The following is an 18,972-nucleotide window of genomic DNA, read 5'->3' on the forward strand; positions in this document are numbered from 1 at the left end:
ACCTGTACATCTGCAACAGAAAGGATGCATTCCGAACTTTGCTGCATCATCATCGGTTACGTCACCATAGCTTCCGCATTGTTGGGTTACGATTGCGGCGGGACAGCTGCGAATATAACATCTGTGTCACCGCTGGAGACGGGGGACTGCAATCTCCCCACCACAACACCCAATAAGACGAAGACGTACATACAGCTGTTGCAGCTGACTGACTACGATACAACACCGGTATACCAGTGTCGGATTGAAGTTGACCGTGTCATTTATTACTGCGGCATGAGCTCGCATATATCAGCTGTTCATAACGGGCGCCGCGTATATCTGATGGACGTGTCTGCCGACGTTTGCAAATCGATTATTAATACCGGTACACTTTCTTTAAATTCGTTCACTCAATTGACTGGACTTCGAGTAAATACGACCGATTTTCGGAGTGTTACGTTAGCAGGCTCCATAGCCACCGACGGTAAGTGCCTCGGCACACAATACGCAGATACCGACGGAACATGGGACGGTGTAGTAGTGCAAAGTGTAGTACGAACAAATATAAGAACATATACGGGAACAGTGAGAGTGAAGGATAATGTGATCTCACTACGGGGAAATGTGCGGTGCACCTTTTCGGAAGGAACATGCCTCACGGACGAAAACGGGAGTGCATTTTGGACAATAATTCCTAAATCGGCGTGCAACTTCGAACAATACACAGCTTTATACGAAGGCACAGCAACAAAAATAGTTTCGCCTGTTACCATTTCACTACTGTCAACAATGTATACGGTGACAGAGGGGGATACGACTTTCGCATTAATGGGCAAGGAAGAACACCATCTCTGTGGGTATAGTTTGATCACGACAGAACATCCGAAGCTGTTCATTTTAGAAACACAGCGGGGAAGAACGTTCACATCAAAGCGAAAATAACACCTAACAATATGGATTTGTTCGCCTACGTGAACTCGAAATTTGTGTATGTTGAAAGGCATCATCGTGACCAGTTGGAAGCTCTATACCACAGTGTACTACAACAAAGATGTAATCTGGAACAGCAAGTAATCAGAAATGCGTTAGCCTTGGCCGCGATCCTTCCTGATGTCTTTGCGTATACAGTAATGAAAAAACCAGGATACATGGCAGTGATAGGCGGTGAAGTTGCACATATTATCAAATGCACACCGGTTCCTGTAAAGGTTAGACACGCGGGAGAATGTTATCGTGAACTCCCAGTGACATATCAAAACACCAGCATGTTCCTTAAACCAAAATCCAGAATTTTGGTAAGTAAGGGCACCGAAGAATCCTGCAGCGCACTACTACCACAAGAATATCTGGTTGAAGGTGTTTGGTACCAGTTGCTGCCAAAGCCAACTTACGTAAAGGATCCGCAAATTTTGGAACCAGACACGGAAGTGTTGTGGAAATATACCGACGCGGGATCCTTGGCAACCAGTGGTATTTACACACAGGCGGATCTGGACAATCTTAGGGACCACGTAATGTTCCCTATAGAACAGCCCTCTATACTGAACAATATTGCCAGGGGGGCAACCGGTCAAAAAGTGCAAACAGAAACATTAAATTTTATGAACTTTGTGAGTAAGAACGAATTTAACAAATTTGCGGAAAGTGTTACCTCGAAAGTGTGGAACGGACTTTTGAAATTCGGGTCAGTCAGTGCGGCAATACTAGGAGTAATATTTATATTTAAAATAATAAAATTGGTCGTTGATTCCATCTTGCGTGGTTACGCCCTACACACGGTATATGGGTGGAGCATCCATCTATTGGGCGCTATTTGGGGCTCAATAACGGGCCTACTTCTCCAGTTAAAGAACAGTAAGGATCGCCGAGCTGCATCAACCGAAACCGAACTCCGTGAAATCACCACGGAGCAGTCCGAAACAGTAAACAGTTTAGCCGATAGCAATCAACCAACTACGGCTACAAGCAGCTCGCAAACCGAGGAATCACCCGGTAAGCAATTGCGGTTTTATGCGGACGACGAAATCCTTCAGAAATTTCGCTCTTTACGAAGCAGTAGAAAATGAATTCCTACGTGCTTCTCTTAAAGGGGGGAGGTGTCACGTCATAGTGACAACTAATTTCGAAAATTCAAGTATTTATAGTAAATCGAATTTTGTCATAATTCTATATTTAGCGTTAATATTTGCTTTTTCTTCATTAACGAATTTGTATCTATATTGTTTTGTATTCTAATATTTTAGTACGCGATGTTTTTCTCTACATATTGTATAATTTGCACTTTTATCTAATAAGTACTCTCATGAACGACCATCGATATTTGCATTTTTGTTAGCATATGGAAATTAGAATGGTACAGATCAATTGTCGTTCATGTGAAAACCTACCTTACCTACCAATAGGGTCGGTAAGCAGGTCTGTCGATAAGTGGAAGTCTGTAATACCGACTTCGTGCTCCTACATTACCGACACTTGTTATTAACATTTGGTTGATATAACAATTGCTGTTTGCATTCATCTTTAATTAAATGGTTGCTGCAGATAACGTTGTTATATATTTTGTTGTTCTTTTAATTGGGAATAAATTTTAACAGTTATTATTAATTAATAGAACAAATAGTTAATAACATTTATATAAAGTAATAATGTTAGCTGGAACATAAAATTCCCACAGTCGTAATAAAGCAAACGTGCAATGAAAGGAAATCTCTTGGCTCAAGTATAAGGCGCACGTGCAGTTCTGGGAATTTCTGCCTGATAGTAACCTGATACTTTAGTCGCTACCGGGAATTAGCGCTTGATAGTAAATGATATTTTTTCGAGGCAAATTCCATTCCCAGCTGACGACAGCAGTTTAGAGCTTGATTGTAACTAATATTTATTCACACGTGCAAACTTAAAAGATCAGCAGATTCCTTTCCCACGGGTTGGTAAAAGTCGGTAGTGGAGGAAGCATTTAGCGCGAGTGGGGGTACCTCCCACTCGGCCGTACGGGACTCGACGTGGGGAGCTTAGAGACTCCTCGCCGGCAGTCTACCGGCAACCATTATACTTAAAACACATAAAAAGTCTACTACAATACTTTGATTAGTTCGCTTCATAAATTAGTCTATTGCGTGAACCTTAGTAATTTTGACGGTTTTTACAATTTAATATCTGTTACCGTGAGTCGATCAGTAAGACCTAACACCGTAAGTCGAGTGTTTCGCGTCGAACCTTTGTCTACTATTTCTGCGTCGACTAAGTTCGATATTTGTTTCGTAGTATGACAATTGCTATTAGGTTCGACATCTGTTATTGAATTCGACATCTATTACTAAGTTTGCTACGTTTGTAAACGAGTTTTTCGATAATTGTTTCTTAATCTTTACATTTATAAAAGTTCTACATTTGCTATTGTCTGTGTTCGTATTGTGAGTTATACTGTGCATAACCTTGTGTTGTTTATTGTTAAAGTTTACTTAAGAATATACTGTTATTTTACCTAAAATTTTTGGAATTGTTTCGAACCAACAACTAAGCTCCTTTTGCACCTGATTCCTTGTACCTATCTTCAAAATTCAACACTAGCACAATTGGAATTAAGGAGCTCCGGAAATCAGCACAGGGGACCACACTCCGAGGATTCCGTAAAATCATAGAGCAATATTAACATCAAGGTAAGTTGTCATCTCTTACATTAAAGAGTTAAGTTCCGCTTCTAGCCCAGATCCCGGGTAAAGTACTGGCTCTACAGGCTGACCCAAAATAGGGCATTTATTCTCTTTGCCGAGAAGACAGCAAGAAAGTCGGTATCGGATCGGAGAATTATCTAAAATGTTCTTGCTCCTTGGCAGTCCTCTTCTGGACGTCAAATTTTTTCGATAAAATACGAAAAAATTCTCAGGCAGCGAAAAAAAACCCTAAAACTCGAAAAAATTTCACTCAAATCGCAACGATCATTTTTCGGCGAAAAAACATCGAATTCTACGCGAAAAATGCTCAAAACATGTCGAAAATCGATGATTTTTCATCTTTCCGAACGAGTTCGTGACAATGTGTACAAAGAAATCGGCCTTTTTTCGTTCGCGAAAACTATATTCAGTGTTATGAACCGCAATATTCTTGGAAAATCTTTCGAAATAAAGGCTAAAGAGCATACAGAGGACTATTCTATAGTCTGAGAGCACTTATAGATCGGGAAGCTTGCTAGAAAATTTTTTCGATAAAATACGAAAAAATTCTCAGGCAGCGAAAAAAAAGTACCCTAAAACTCGAAAAAATTTCACTCCAAAATCGCAACGATCATTTTTCGGCGAAAAAACATCGAATTCTTACGCGAAAAATGCTCAAAACATGTCAAAAATCGATGATTTTTCATCTTTCCGAAGAGTTCGTGACAATGTGTACAAAGAAATCGGCCCTTTTTTTCGTTTCGCGAAAACTATATTCAGTGTTCATGAACCGCAATATTCTTGGAAAATCTTTCGAAATAAAGGCTGAAAAGAGCATACAGAGGACTATTCTATAGTCTGAGAGCACTTAAGATCGGGAAGCTTGCTAGAAAATTTTTTCGATAAAATACGAAAAAATTCTCAGGCAGCGAAAAAAAGTACCCTAAAACTCGAAAAAATTTCACTCCTAAAATCGCAAACGATCATTTTTCAGCGAAAAAACATCGAATTCTACGCGAAAATGCTCAAAACATGTCGAAAATCGATGATTTTCATCTTTCGAAGAGTTCGTGACAATGTGTACAAAGAATCGGTTTTTTTCGTTCGGAAACTATTCAGTGTTATAACCGCAATATTCTTGGAAAATCTTTCGAAATAAAGGCTGAGAAGAGCATAATAGGACTATTCTATAGTCTGAGAGCACTAGATCGGGAAGCTTTCTAGTGTCACGTCCTAGTGACGACGTTTACCCGATTTGTTAACTTTATAGGCATTTCCATGAATGACCATCGTTTTATATTAAGAAAGAATAATAATATATTAATATAAAATATATTTATATATATACATGTAGGATTCCAATATAAAGTTGAATAGAATGTTTTAATGTGAATACAAATTAATCTGATACAATAATAGCTGTTTGCTTCCTAAAGGCGTATATATTTAGCAACGATAGTTCCCCAATATTCCTATCTTAACGTTTCTTCTTAAATTTTTCTATCCCTTCCTAACTGACAAACAACTTGTTTTTCTGACAATACATATTTAGCAATTCTTCCTTATTCATATATAATAGCCCCCCTTTATCTAATTTCCCTTCCCACACATATCTATATATATATATATATAATTTAGTATATATATATATGCTAATAATAGTATAAAAACAAAATTTAATAAAGTAAGAGTTTAGAAATAGTCGTTCGTAAACAACCATGTATAACGTCTTAACGACGACTTTACGCGATATGTAAGTGTTCTCAACTCTTATCGTAACACATATATATATATATATATATTTTATATAATAATATAATGTATTTATATGAAATTATATTATATTTTAATTTAATATAATTAATAATTTAATTTAATTATATTTATATTATTATATTATATTTATATATTGTAATAATATTTATATATATATATATATATTTGAAGATTAATATAAGAAATTAAAAGAGAACACTCCGATCACGTGATCCATTCCCTTTTCTTTGTCTATTAATAAACACGCCGATCACGTGATCTATTCCTTTTGCGTACGTAGTCGTAAACACGTCGATCACGTGATCCAAGCATGAAGAAAACGTGATCGCGCGCGGATCGCGTAAGTGTTCTCAACCTTCATTGTAACATATATAACACATATATATATATTTCAGTCAAATATAAGAAAATAAAAGAGAACACGCTGATCACGTGATCCAAGAATGAAAAGCGCGTGTTTGCGTGATCGCGTGATCGCACGGCGATCACGTGATCTGTAGCTAACTACGATATTTAAATATAGGAGAGAAAGTATAAAAGTGGGAAAAGATTTAAGCGCATGGTTCATTTTATTATAGTTTCTTGCTCATTATGGTTCATTTATAATAGTTACTTGCTCATTTATAGTTCATACTCGATATAATTTCTTTTTTATAGTTTCTTTTTCTTTAGTCTATCGACAAACCTTATACTTATAAAACATCAACTCTACTTTTAAGATATAAATCTTGAATATTTTTGTACAACTATTATATAAGGGTACGTTCTCGCATCTTTAATATACTGCGTTAAGTTACGTTTGCTCTGTGACACGTCGTTTTCTTTCTAATATTGCGAACATAAGTTGTGTAAACTGTGTATTGTGAATTGGAATTAAAATCCTGTTGGCCAAAATCCTCAATTATTATCAGGGAAGTCAATCCAAATCACTGACGGAATCAACATCTATCAACCATCTTCAACACCTATCGAGCAGCAGCCCCAAGGTAAGTAAAAGATTTTACTTATTTTGGGATAAAAGATCCTTTTGCCCAGATCCCGAGTAAAGTCCGGCTCCACGGATTGACTCAAAACAGGGCACTCTTCCTAACCGAGTAATTCTGGAAAAGATTGACCGGGAAAAAGGAAAATTAAAAATTGTTTCTTACTCCTTTTTGACAACCCCATCTGGGACGTCACAGGAAGCAAAAACTGGTGGCAGCGGTGGGATAGCTAATAGATAGATCGCAAATAAATTCGGTTGCCTGATAGGAGATTTAACTTGTCAATTTTTTTTTTCTCATTTTTTTTTTAAGAAACCGTAACTTTTATTTATAAAATTCAAAATGTCTCAAGAGCAAAGAAAAAGTAGACCGGATACCCCAATCGTTCTGGCGAGATGGATTCCGCTATGCGTAAAAAGATGGAGAAATAATGAATATTCAGGATTTACTCAGTAAAACACAAGAAGAAACACTTAGAAAACAGGAAGAACTCAGTAACAGGGAATTAGAACTAGAACTTAGAGAGAGGAGACTCGCGTTAAAGGAAGAAGAGATCAGAAGATCCTTAGGCGATAATATGCCAGGTTTTCGTGGTTTCGAACGTTCTGATCCTCCGGTGGACCCCTTCGTCCCTTTAACTTTTACCCCTGGTTCTCCACGTTTAGTTTCTCCACGTCCAAATTCTCCAGCTCCAGTTCCAAGACGGAGAACGCTAACACCTGACTTTGATAGTGAAGGCGAATTAAGAAGAGAGATCGAGGATTTAAGGCATGAAATTAGAAATATGAAAAGAATAGCTCCTTTTGCTCCCCCTTCCCATTTGTCAAATTCCTCTTTAAAATTACGGGAATATATAGAAAATGTCCCAAAGTACGACGGATACAACATCACCGTAACGCAGTTTTGTAGGGCGTGTCGGCGCGCGCTTGATTCATTACCAGCAGGTTATTCACCCGAAGTAGAAGCGTCTCTCACTAGACTACTCCTTTCAAGACTTAATGGTCATGCATACCTAGTAACGGAAGGCCTTAAGGTCGATAGAGTAGAACACCTTATTGATAGACTAAAAGACGCATTTCTGCCTTCCCGCGGATCAAGTTATTATAGGGGAAAGCTCTCTACGGAATTTATGAGACCGGGCGAACACGCGCTCGATTATTTTGGACGAGTAAGAGAACTCACCCAGTCGGTTCTAGACGAAGCGGCGAAAGAGTCAGGGCGTTTAGAACACGGGATGGAAATAGCAATCGAGAAAGAAGGATTAGACGCATTCATTAGGGGTCTGCCTCGGGACTATAAAACAGAATTAAGATTTGAAAGATATAATAACTTTGACGAAGTCTTAATCTGCCTCCTTAAAATAGACAAACAGATCAAAGAGGAAGACGATAAGTTAGGTATTTCGATAAATAAAAATCGCGTCGCGAACGTCAGACCAATTAACAGTACTATTAACTGTAATTATTGTAAAAGAGATGGGCATTTGGAAAGCAATTGTTGGCAAAAGAATGGGTATCCTTTCCCTTCCAATTCCGAGCAAAAACCTCCTAGTAAGCCTGGATCCCCTACTAAATTTAGGTCTCCTTCCAAGAAAAAGACCCCATTAAAGAAATGCCAGTATTGTAAAAACTTTGGGCACCAAATTCTCGAGTGTAGAAAACTTAAATATAAAATCGAGAATCTCAATTCGGGAAACTTGAAAAGGGGCGCGGACGAAGACGCGCGTCGCTCCCCCACTCCCAAGGAGCGTCCACGAAGCCCAAGTCCGAAAGCGGGCCCGTCGAAATCAAACACATAAGACGAAATAATATTTGGACGGCTCCATGTGTCACCGCGACTTCTCCACGGTTGAGAGAAGCAGTGACACTTATGATAGACACAGGCGCAGATATTAACTTAATTAAAATAAAAAATTTAACTAAAAAGACAATTATAAACACAAAAGAATAGTTCAACTGACTGGTATCTCTCCCGACACACAAAAAACGTTAGGTACTGTCGAACTCGTTATTTTCGGAGAGAAGACCACATTTCACGTAATAGACAATCACTTCCCTATTTCTACAGATGGAATATTAGGCAACGAGTTCCTTCGTTCCATTCCGACAAATGTCGACTATATCAAGGAAGTGCTTATAGTAAAGAATAAAAAAATTCCATTTACGGTCGGCGACAAGGTTAGCATACCACCTAGAACTTCAAGGGTAATTTTCTGCCACGTTATAAACGCCGATGTTAAAGATGGTTATATTCCGCGAATACAGCTTCCAAAGGGAATTTATGCCGGCGAAGCACTGGTAGAAAACATAGATGGAAAAGCCTATTTCAGACTCATCAATACAACTTCGAGATTTGTTTCACTACAAACTCCAAAATTGGAACTCTTGGCATATAGTATAGGAACTCTTCCAAATTTACCATGTGATTCCTATAAATCCACATCCGAAGTTGATAACTTAAACGAATGCTTGCACACCCTTTATAATATATCCGAATCACCTTGCGCTGATCCAACTGAAACAAGTAAAATTCAAGAATCTCCTAAAACTCCAACCTTCTCCAGACCAGACTCTGTTAGAGCACTCCTTCGCCTTGATCACCTAAATACAGAAGAGGCAGAATCTGTTTCCAAATTATTAGACAAAAACGCAGATATTTTTCATCTTCCTGGCGAACCGCTTGGTTGCACCAACCTTTTACAACATCGAATAATTACTACCGATGACATTCCGGTGCACACCAGACAATATAGATTTCCGCCAATACATAAGGAAGAAGTAAAGAAACAAACCTCGGAGTTGCTCAACGATGGCATAATAAGACCATCTCTTTCACCTTATAATTCACCCATTTGGATAGTACCGAAAAAGTCGGACTCAAAAGGTAACCCAAAGTGGCGGATGGTGATCGATTATAGGAATCTTAACGAAAAAACGGTAGGAGATGCGTACCCTATACCAAATATTACGGAGATACTTGACCAACTCGGCGCGGCAAAATATTTTTCTACTTTTGACCTGAAATCCGGATTTCATCAAATCGAAATGCATCCGGATGACCGCGCCAAGACAGCCTTCTCGACCCCGCATGGTCATTATGAATTTAATAGAATGCCATTTGGTTTAAAAAACGCTCCAGCAACCTTTCAGAGGTTAATGGACCATGTCTTGACCGGTTTACAAGGCGAAGAAATGTTTGTATATTTGGACGACGTGGTTCTTTACGCGAGATCACTCAATGAGCATCAAGCGAAATTTAATAAACTCGCGCATTGTCTTCGTATAGCAAATCTAAAACTGCAGCCCGATAAATGCGAATTCCTCAGACGAGAAGTAGCTTATTTGGGCCATATTATAGGAGAAAACGGCGTAAAGCCTGATCCAAAAAAATTAAAAGCAGTGAAAGAATTTCCGCGTCCCAACAATATTAAATCAATTCGCCAATTTTTAGGTCTTGCTGGATATTACAGAAGATTTATACCAGCTTTTTCAAAAGTAGCAAAACCTCTAACAGATTTACTTAAAAAGGAGGCTTTATTCAGATGGGAATCCACCCATGAAAACGCATTTTGCTCACTGCGTGATGCCTTGTGCAAAGAACCAATTTTACAATATCCAAATTTCTCTTTGCCTTTTAACGTCACAACGGACGCATCCGGTTATGCAATCGGCGCCGTGTTGAGTCAAGGCCCCGTCGGTAAGGATTTACCCATCTCCTATTGCTCGCGAATTTTAAATAAAGCTGAAATGAATTATTCAACTATTGAAAGAGAATTATTGGCAATAGTTTTCGCTACGAATTATTTTAGGCCATATTTGTACGGCCGAGAATTTACCCTCATAACTGATCACAAACCACTAGTTTGGCTAAAGTCGGTAAAAGACCCGACATCAAGATTAGTTAAGTGGAGTCTGAAATTGGCTGAGTATACGTTCAAAATCATTTATAAGCCAGGAACTGCGAATGCTAACGCTGACGCTCTATCACGAAATCCGATAGAAACTAAAAAAGTACTTCCTATAAACACATACGATTCCGACGATAGTACCGTTCATTTTGAAACTAAGGACACGATGACGGATAACGAGGACAGTGACCCCGACGTGACAGCTAACGGCACAGATGACCTCGACAACACGTCACGTTTAGCAACACCAACACTAGAGGACGAAAATACAGACAGTGAAAACTCTAGTGACTACGAACGACTATACTCTCCACAGACACAACCAAGAACAAACAATAACTTAAATATGATAACAAAAAATGTAGGAGTCTCACGAGACTCTCTACAATTAAGGCACGACAATATTGTAATATTTACCGATTTAGACGGCACACCTTGCGATACTGGTGCTAAACTACTAGAACAAACAAAACTTATTCCACATGTAAAAGATTTGACTTTAGCTCGTGCCAAAGTAACTAACATTGGGAAACATAAATTAATAATTATCCCTATAAAGGAAAACATCGCAAACAGTGCAAAATTGGAAACGATATACGAAGCAATTGGTTCCTTGCTCTCAGTAGTACGAGAGCTCGACTTAAAATCTGTAAGCATCGCCAAGACACAAAGCTTAGACGGCATATTATGGCCTCGGATTCAAAAGAATTTATGTAACACGTTTGAATCAGAAAATTGCTGCATTACTATCTGTTTAAATCAAATTTTAGTTCCTAAGTTAGAACTGCGAGAGGGCATCCTTGCCGAATGCCACTCCTCGCCTATTGGTGGACACAAAGGCGTCACAAAAACGTATAATAAAATTCGGCATAAGTATCATTGGCCAAATTTAAAAAAGGACATAAGTGATTTTATCAAAAACTGTACAAGTTGTCAGTTAAAAAAATTAGTAAGAGTAAAGTCCAAAGAACCAATGGTACTTACCGATACGCCGGGAGCGGCATTCGACAAAATAGCTATGGACATAGTCGGACCACTCCCTGAAACGAAATCAGGAAATAGATATATTCTTACTATACAAGACGCACTCACTAAATATTTCATTGCCATACCATTACAAACAACTACGTCCATAGATATTGCCGAAGGATTAGTCCATAATGTTTGCAATGTTTTCGGGGCACCACGATCCATATTGACTGACCAGGGAACAAACTTTACTAGTTCGCTTTTAAAGGCAATAGCTAAACAGTATAATTTGAAACAAATAAAAACTACGGCGTTCCATCCTCAGTCGAATGGATCACTAGAAAGATCTCACATTGTTCTAGTGGAATATTTAAAACATTATATAAATAAAAAGAGCGAGTGGGATAAATGGTTAACACACGCCATGTTTGCATACAACACCAGTACGCACGAGGGAACTAGATTTACCCCTCACGAACTAGTTTTTGCAAAACAAGCAAACATACCTTCCGCAGACATACATACAAATGTAGCATTAGACAGCACATACCTAGAGTATTATTTAGATCTAGTTAATAAAATTAAAACATCTCAGACTGTTGCAAGACGAAATTTGGTAGGAGCTAAGATCAAATCAAAAATATATTACGATCGAAATGCTCGAGGTCAGAATCTTTCGGTTGGTCAAAACATTTACCTTTTAAAACAACCAACCACTAAACTTGGTAACCAATACTCTGGCCCCTACCAAATTTTAGAAGTGCTTCCGAGAAATAATGTAAGAATTAGTTATAAGAATGGAAGCAGAATCGTCCACAAAGATAAAGTTAAAATTTGTAAAAAATAAGCATTCTCTTTCCAAACGTAAATTAATAACGTTTGTGCATATTTTCGATAACGACAGTCAAATCCATCGTGATAATAAAAAAAATGGTAGATAAAATGTACATCAAGGCCGTTCCTAAGCTAAAGGAAGAAGAGAAGAGGATTGCTGAACAGATCGTAGCTCCTAAAAAGGAATTCTCGCTGCTGACGAATCTACGACCACGAACGGTAAACGCCTAAAGGACATCATTATAGAGAACAATGAGGATAACCGTAGAACATACAGACAATTACATTTTTACTGCGGCAAAGGACGTCATTGGACAACATATCTCCGGTGTGATTCTGTTCCATGAGACTCTATATCAGAAGGCTAATAACGGTACGCTATTCTTAGAGCTTTTGAAACAACGTAACATCATTCCTGGAATCAAGGTTGATAAGGGTGTCGTGCTACTCTTTGCTACAAACGATGAATGTACGACTCAGGGATTAGACGACCTCCAATGGTAGAAATTGTGATTTTGGACATTGAATGCAGAAGAAACTTTCGTCAAGAGATGGTGGACTGAATGTACCTTTTCAAGTTATTAAACATTAACTGGAAACGTAAAACCAGCTAAATCTGAAGGAACTGATGATGGATTTAATGGTGAACCAGCTTTTTGTGGAAAATCCATTGTTCATGTAGCTAACCAAATGATGTCTAATAAGTTTAACAAACCACAATCTTCTGTGACACTGGTCGAAGAAGAAATAAATCTAAATAAAGGAAGTAAATCTTTACCAGCTACACTGTTGGGTTCACCGATAACCACTCCAGATAGTTCACCTCCAAGCACGTTGCGTCCAGTACAGAAGGATAGCTGTCATTTCGCCAAGTGGAGATGCGTTCTTAAAATTACAAAGCATACGCCTAAAAAGAACTTGCCATTTTTTTTTTAGAAAACGCAAATGTTTTCGCTCGTTACGTTTCAATTTGTCAGAGCGCAAGAATCGTACCGATTGTTGAGCCCGAAATCCTTCCTGATGGCATTCAAGTTCACCGAGGCCTCTTCTTCGGATTGTCCACCGCTCAAGAAGGTAACAGGAACGATCAAGTAACAGCTGGACAGGAAGAACTTATCAAGAGGACTAAGGCCAACGGCGAATCGGCACTTGGCCAGTACGCGGGAAGTTTCACAGATGCTGCCGGCGATGCTGCACTTTTCGTAGCAAATCACGCATATTAAAAAAAAAAAAAAAAAAAATTTTGCAAGTAGTATTTATTATAATTGCTATACTATTTCATTGTGAATCATATTGCCATATATATTTCGTTTGAAATTTTCTATTGATAATATAGAACAATAATATTTGAGTTTTTCGTTTATTATTGTATGATTCTATAATTATACTTTATTACATAAGTTCTAGCATATACTTATAATCGACTAATACTACATCAGTTCATTTTGCTTTTGTTAATTTTTATAAATATTCTTATATATATATGTGTGCGTGTGACATGTTTTATCTCACATAATATTCATATATCGTATTAGATTATTACATAAATATAATAATATTGATTAATAATATATATATAAGAAATGCGTCTATCAGCAATTCAAAGAATTACTTGGATTAATAAATCGAGAAGTTCGTACTAATTTATAAATATATACTTGACATATTGATGTCGAAACATAGGAATGTTTATTTTATATATTTTTTTTTTCTTCTCGTCAAAAACTTTTCGAATAACCGAAAAGATAGAACTTTATACATAAGAAAATTTAGATAAATTTAAAAAAAATATTTCTTTACACTGAATTAATTAGCCAAAAATTATGGGAATAAACGGAAATGTTTTCCGACAATTAACAAAAACAAAATTCCCTGCTTCTCTCTAAGGGGGGAGGTGTCACGTCCTAGTGACGACGTTTACCCGATTTGTTAACTTTATAGGCATTTCCATGAATGACCATCGTTTTAATATTAAGAAAGAATAATAATATATTAATAATAAAATATTATTAATATATATACATGTAGGATTCCAATATAAAGTTGAATAGAATGTTTTAATGTGAATACAAATTAATCTGATACAATAATAGCTGTTTGCTTCCTAAAGGCGTATATATTTAGCAACGATAGTTCCCCAATATTCCTATCTTAACGTTTCTTCTTAAATTTTTTCTATCCCTTCCTAACTGACAAACAACTTTGTTTTTCCTTGAAATACGGATATATTTAGCAATGATCGTTCTCGAATATTCATATCTTAATTCATAGCCCCTTTATCTAATTTCCCTTCCCACATACATATCTATATATATATATATAATTTAGTATTATATATATATGCTAATAATAGTATAAAAACAAAATTTAATAAAGTAAGAGTTTAGAAATAGTCGTTCGTAAACAACCATGTATAACGTCTTAACGACGACTTTACGCGATATGTAAGTGTTCTCAACTCTTATCGTAACACATATTATATATATATATATATATATTTTATATAATAATATAATGTATTTATATGAAATTATATTATATTTTAATTTAATATAATTAATAATTAATTATTTAATTATATTTATATATTATATTTATAATATTTAATATATATATATATATATATTTGAAGATTAATATAAGAAATTAAAAGAGAACACTCCGATCACGTGATCCATTCCCTTTTCTTTGTCTATTAATAAACACGCCGATACGTGATCTATTCCTTTTGCGTACGTAGTCGTAAACACGTCGATCACGTGATCCAAGCATGAAGAAAACGTGATCGCGCGCGGATCGCGTAAGTGTTCTCAACCTTCATTGTAACATATATACACATATATATATTTCAGTCAAATATAAGAAAATAAAAGAGAACACGCTGATCACGTGATCCAAGAATGAAAAGCGCGTGTTTGCGTGATCGCGTGATCGCACGGCGATCACGTGATCTGTAGCTAACTACGATATTTAAATATAGGAGAGAAAGTATAAAAGTGGGAAAAGATTTAAGCGCATGGTTCATTTTATTATAGTTTCTTGCTCATTATGGTTCATTTATAATAGTTACTTGCTCATTTATAGTTCTTACTCGATATAATTTCTTCTTTTTATAGTTTCTTTTTCTTTAGTCTATCGACAAACCTTATACTTATAAAACATCAACTCTTCTTTTAAGATATAAATCTTGAATATTTTTGTACAACTATTATATAAGGTTACGTTCTCGCATCTTTGATATACTGCGTTAAGTTACGTTTGCTCTGTGACACGTCGTTTTCTTTCTAATATTGCGAACATAAGTTGTGTAAACTCAGTGTATAATTTTTAATATCAACTGTTATTTAGAATATATTTGTTTTTACCTAATATCGTGTATTGTGAATTGGAATTAAAATCCTGTTGGCAAAATCCTCAATTATTATCAGGGAAGTCAATCCAAATCACTGACGGAATCAACATCTATCAACCATTTCAACACCTATGAGCAGCAGCCCCAAGGTAAGTAAAAGATTTTACTTATTTTGGGATAAAAGTTCCTTTTGCCCAGATCCCGAGTAAAGTCCGGCTCCACGGATTGACTCAAAACAGGGCACTCTTCCTAACCGAGTAAATTCTGGAAAAGATTGACCGGGAAAAAGGGAAATTGAAAATTGTTTCTTACTCCTTTTTGACAACCCCATCTGGGACGTCACATCACGAATTCTTCGGAAAGATGAAAAATCATCGATTTTCGATATGTTTTGAGCCTTTTTCGCGTAGAATTCGATGTTTTTCCGCCGAAAAATATCGTTGCGATTTTGGGAGTGAAATTTTTTCGAGTTTTAGGGTACTTTTTTTCGCTGCCTGAGAATTTTTTCGTATTTTATCAAAAAATTTTCTAGCAAGCTTCCTGATCTATAAGTGCTCTCAGACTATAGAATAGTCCTCTGTATGCTCTTTTCAGATTTTATCTTGAAAGATTTTCCAAGAATATTGCGGTTCATAACACTGATATAGTTTTCGCGCACGAAAAAAACGGGCCGATTTCTTTGTACACATTGTCACGAACTCTTTGGAAAGATGAAAAATCATCGATTTTCGACATGTTTGAGCATTTTTCGCGTAGAATTCGATGTTTTTTCGCAGAAAAATGATCGTTGCGATTTTAGGAGTGAAATTTTTTCGAGTTTTAGGGTACTTTTTTTTCGCTGCCTGAGAATTTTTTCGTATTTTATCGAAAAAATTTTCTAGCAAGCTTCCGATCTATAAGTGCTCTCAGACTATAGAATAGTCCTCTGTATGCTCTATTCAGCCTTTATTTCGAAAGATTTTCCAAGAATATTGCGGTTCATAACACTGAATATAGTTTTCGCGGACAAAAAAAAGGGCTGATTTCTTTGTACACATTGTCACGAACTCTTCGGAAAGATGAAAAATCATCGATTTCGACGTGTTTTGAGCATTTTTCGCGTAGAATTCGATGTTTTTTCGCCGAAAAATTATCGTTGCGATTTTGGGAGTGAAATTTTTTCGAGTTTTAGACTACTTTTTTTTCGCTGCCTGAGAATTTTTTCGTATTTTATCGAAAAAATTTCTTACATGCTTCCCAATCTGTAAGTGCTCCCAGACTATAGAATAGTCCTCTGTATGCTCTTTTCAGCCTTTATTTCGAAAGATTTTCAAGAATATTGCGGTTCATAACACTGAATATAGTTTTCGCGGACGAAAAAAAGGGCTGATTTCTTTGTACACATTGTCACGAACTCTTCGGAAAGATGAAAAATCATCGATTTTCGACGTGTTTTGAGCATTTTTTGCGTAGAATTCGATGGTTTTTCGTTGAAAGATGATCGTTGCGATTTGGGAGTGAAATTTTTTCGAATTTTAGGCTACTTTTTTTCGCATCCTGAGAATTTTTTCGTATTTAATCAAAACAATTTTCTAGCAAGCTTACCGATATATAAGTGCTCTCAGTCTATAGAATAGTCTTCTGCTTGCTCTTTTCAGCCTTTATTTCGAAAGATTTTCCAAAAATTGCGGTTCATAACGCTGAATATAGTTTTCGCGAACGAAAAAAAGGGCCGATTTTTCAGTATACATTGTTACGAACTCTTCGGAAAGATGAAAAATCATCAATTTTCGATATGTTTGAGCCTTTTTCGCGTAGAATTCGATGTTTTTCCGCCGTAAAATGATTGTTGCGATTTTGGGAATGAAATTTTTTTGAGTTTTATGTACTTTTTTTCGCTTCCTGAGAATTTTTTCGTATTTTATCAAAAAATTTTCTAGCAAGCTTCCTGATCTATAAGTGCTCTCAGACTATAGAATAGTCCTCTGTATGCTCTATTCAGCCTTTATTTCGAAAGATTTTCCTAGAATATTGCGGTTCATAACACTGAATATAGTTTTCGCGAACGAAAAAAAGGGCCGATTTCTTTGTACACATTGTCACGAACTCTTCGGAAAAGATGAAAAATCATCGATTTTCGATATGTTTTGAGCATTTTTCGCGTAGAATTCGATTTTTTTGCCGAAAAATGATCGTTGCGATTTTGGGAGTGAAATTTTTTCGAGTTTTAGGGTACTTTTTTTTCGCTGGCCTTTATAGCAAGCTTCCCGATCTATAAGTGCTCTCAGAATATAGATAGTCCTCTGTATTCTCTTTTCAGCCTTTATTTCGAAAGATTTTCCAAGAATATTGCGGTTCATAACACTGAATATAGTTTTCGCGGACGAAAAAAAGGGCCGATTTCTTTGTACACATTGTCACGAACTCTTTGGAAAGATGAAAAATCATCGATTTTCGACATGTTTTGAGTATTTTTCGCGTAGAATTCGATGTTTTTTCGCCGAAAAATGATCGTTGCGATTTTGGGAGTGAATTTTTTCGAGTTTTAGGGTACTTTTTTTTCGCTGCCTGAGAATTTTTTCGTATTTTATCAAAAAAATTTTCTAGCAAGCTTCCTGATCTATAAGTGCTCTCAGAATAGAATAGTCCTCTGTATGCTCTTTTCTGCCTTATTTCGAAAGATTTTCCAAGAATATTGCGGTTCACAACACTGAATATAGTTTTCGCGGACGAAAAAAAGGGCTGATTTCTTTGTACACATTGTCACGAATCGTCGAAAAGATGAAAAATCATCGATTTTCGACGTGTTTTGAGCATTTTTCGCGTAGAATTCGATTTTTTCGCCGAAAAATGATCGTTGCGATTTTGAGAGTGAAATTTTTTCGAATTTAGGTGTCACGTCTAGTGACGATTCAATATACCAAAACGTACCATCCAGTGATTGTGATTTGTCCTTCCGTCATATATACGAAAATTTTTGAAATTTTATCACTTATATATTTTACTTGTACAAATTACACATACACATAGTTACGATACGATTATTAAAATATTTTACCTTTGTATAACATATAACCGTATAATAATTTACATTATATTCACTGTAAATTCTATTTTGTATTAAGTACTCTTATGAACGACTATCGATAAATATCATTTTTGACAGCAGCGGTAATAGTAGAACAAATGTCAATTGTCGTTCATAGAGAACCTGTCTTACCGACAACTTAGGTCGTTAAGCGGATCTTTCGATAAGTGAAATTCGGTAATACCGACTTCGTGCTCCTACATTACCGACACTTATTATTTAATACTTGGATAATATAATGATTACTACTAGCATTTGGCCTTATTTAAATGATTGCTACAAATAATATTATTACATATTTCATTTTTTCTTCTAATTGAGAATAAACTCCAACAATTATTAATAATTAATAAAACAAATAGTTAATAACATTTATATAAAGCAATAATGCTAGCCAGCACATAAGATATTCCCACAGTCGTAATAAAGCACACGTGCAATGAAAGGAA

The 18,972-nt window shown here is 36.3% G+C and overlaps 2 protein-coding genes and 1 pseudogene across 2 annotated transcripts; all 3 read left to right on the plus strand.

Annotated features, from left to right (window-relative positions):
- The first annotated feature begins 934 nt into the window (after positions 1 to 934).
- Positions 935 to 14,102, plus strand: LOC122514827. Its single transcript, XM_043631905.1, has 2 exons — positions 935 to 2,078; positions 13,999 to 14,102. The coding sequence occupies exon 1, from the start codon at positions 936 to 938 to the stop codon at positions 2,046 to 2,048; it is 1,113 nt and encodes a 370-aa protein (XP_043487840.1). The 5' UTR covers position 935; the 3' UTR covers positions 2,049 to 2,078; positions 13,999 to 14,102.
- On the plus strand, positions 12,137 to 13,324 carry LOC122514829 (annotated as a pseudogene).
- Positions 12,795 to 13,327, plus strand: LOC122514998 (fructose-bisphosphate aldolase-like). The gene is made up of 2 exons (XM_043632134.1): positions 12,795 to 12,947; positions 13,082 to 13,327. The coding sequence occupies exons 1-2, from the start codon at positions 12,795 to 12,797 to the stop codon at positions 13,325 to 13,327; spliced, it is 399 nt and encodes a 132-aa protein (XP_043488069.1).
- Positions 14,103 to 18,972: the final 4,870 nt, after the last annotated feature.

This window comes from Polistes fuscatus, unplaced genomic scaffold (genome assembly GCF_010416935.1).
Source record: "Polistes fuscatus isolate 324 unplaced genomic scaffold, CU_Pfus_HIC Scaffold16, whole genome shotgun sequence".
NCBI classification, from domain to species: domain Eukaryota; kingdom Metazoa; phylum Arthropoda; class Insecta; order Hymenoptera; family Vespidae; genus Polistes; species Polistes fuscatus.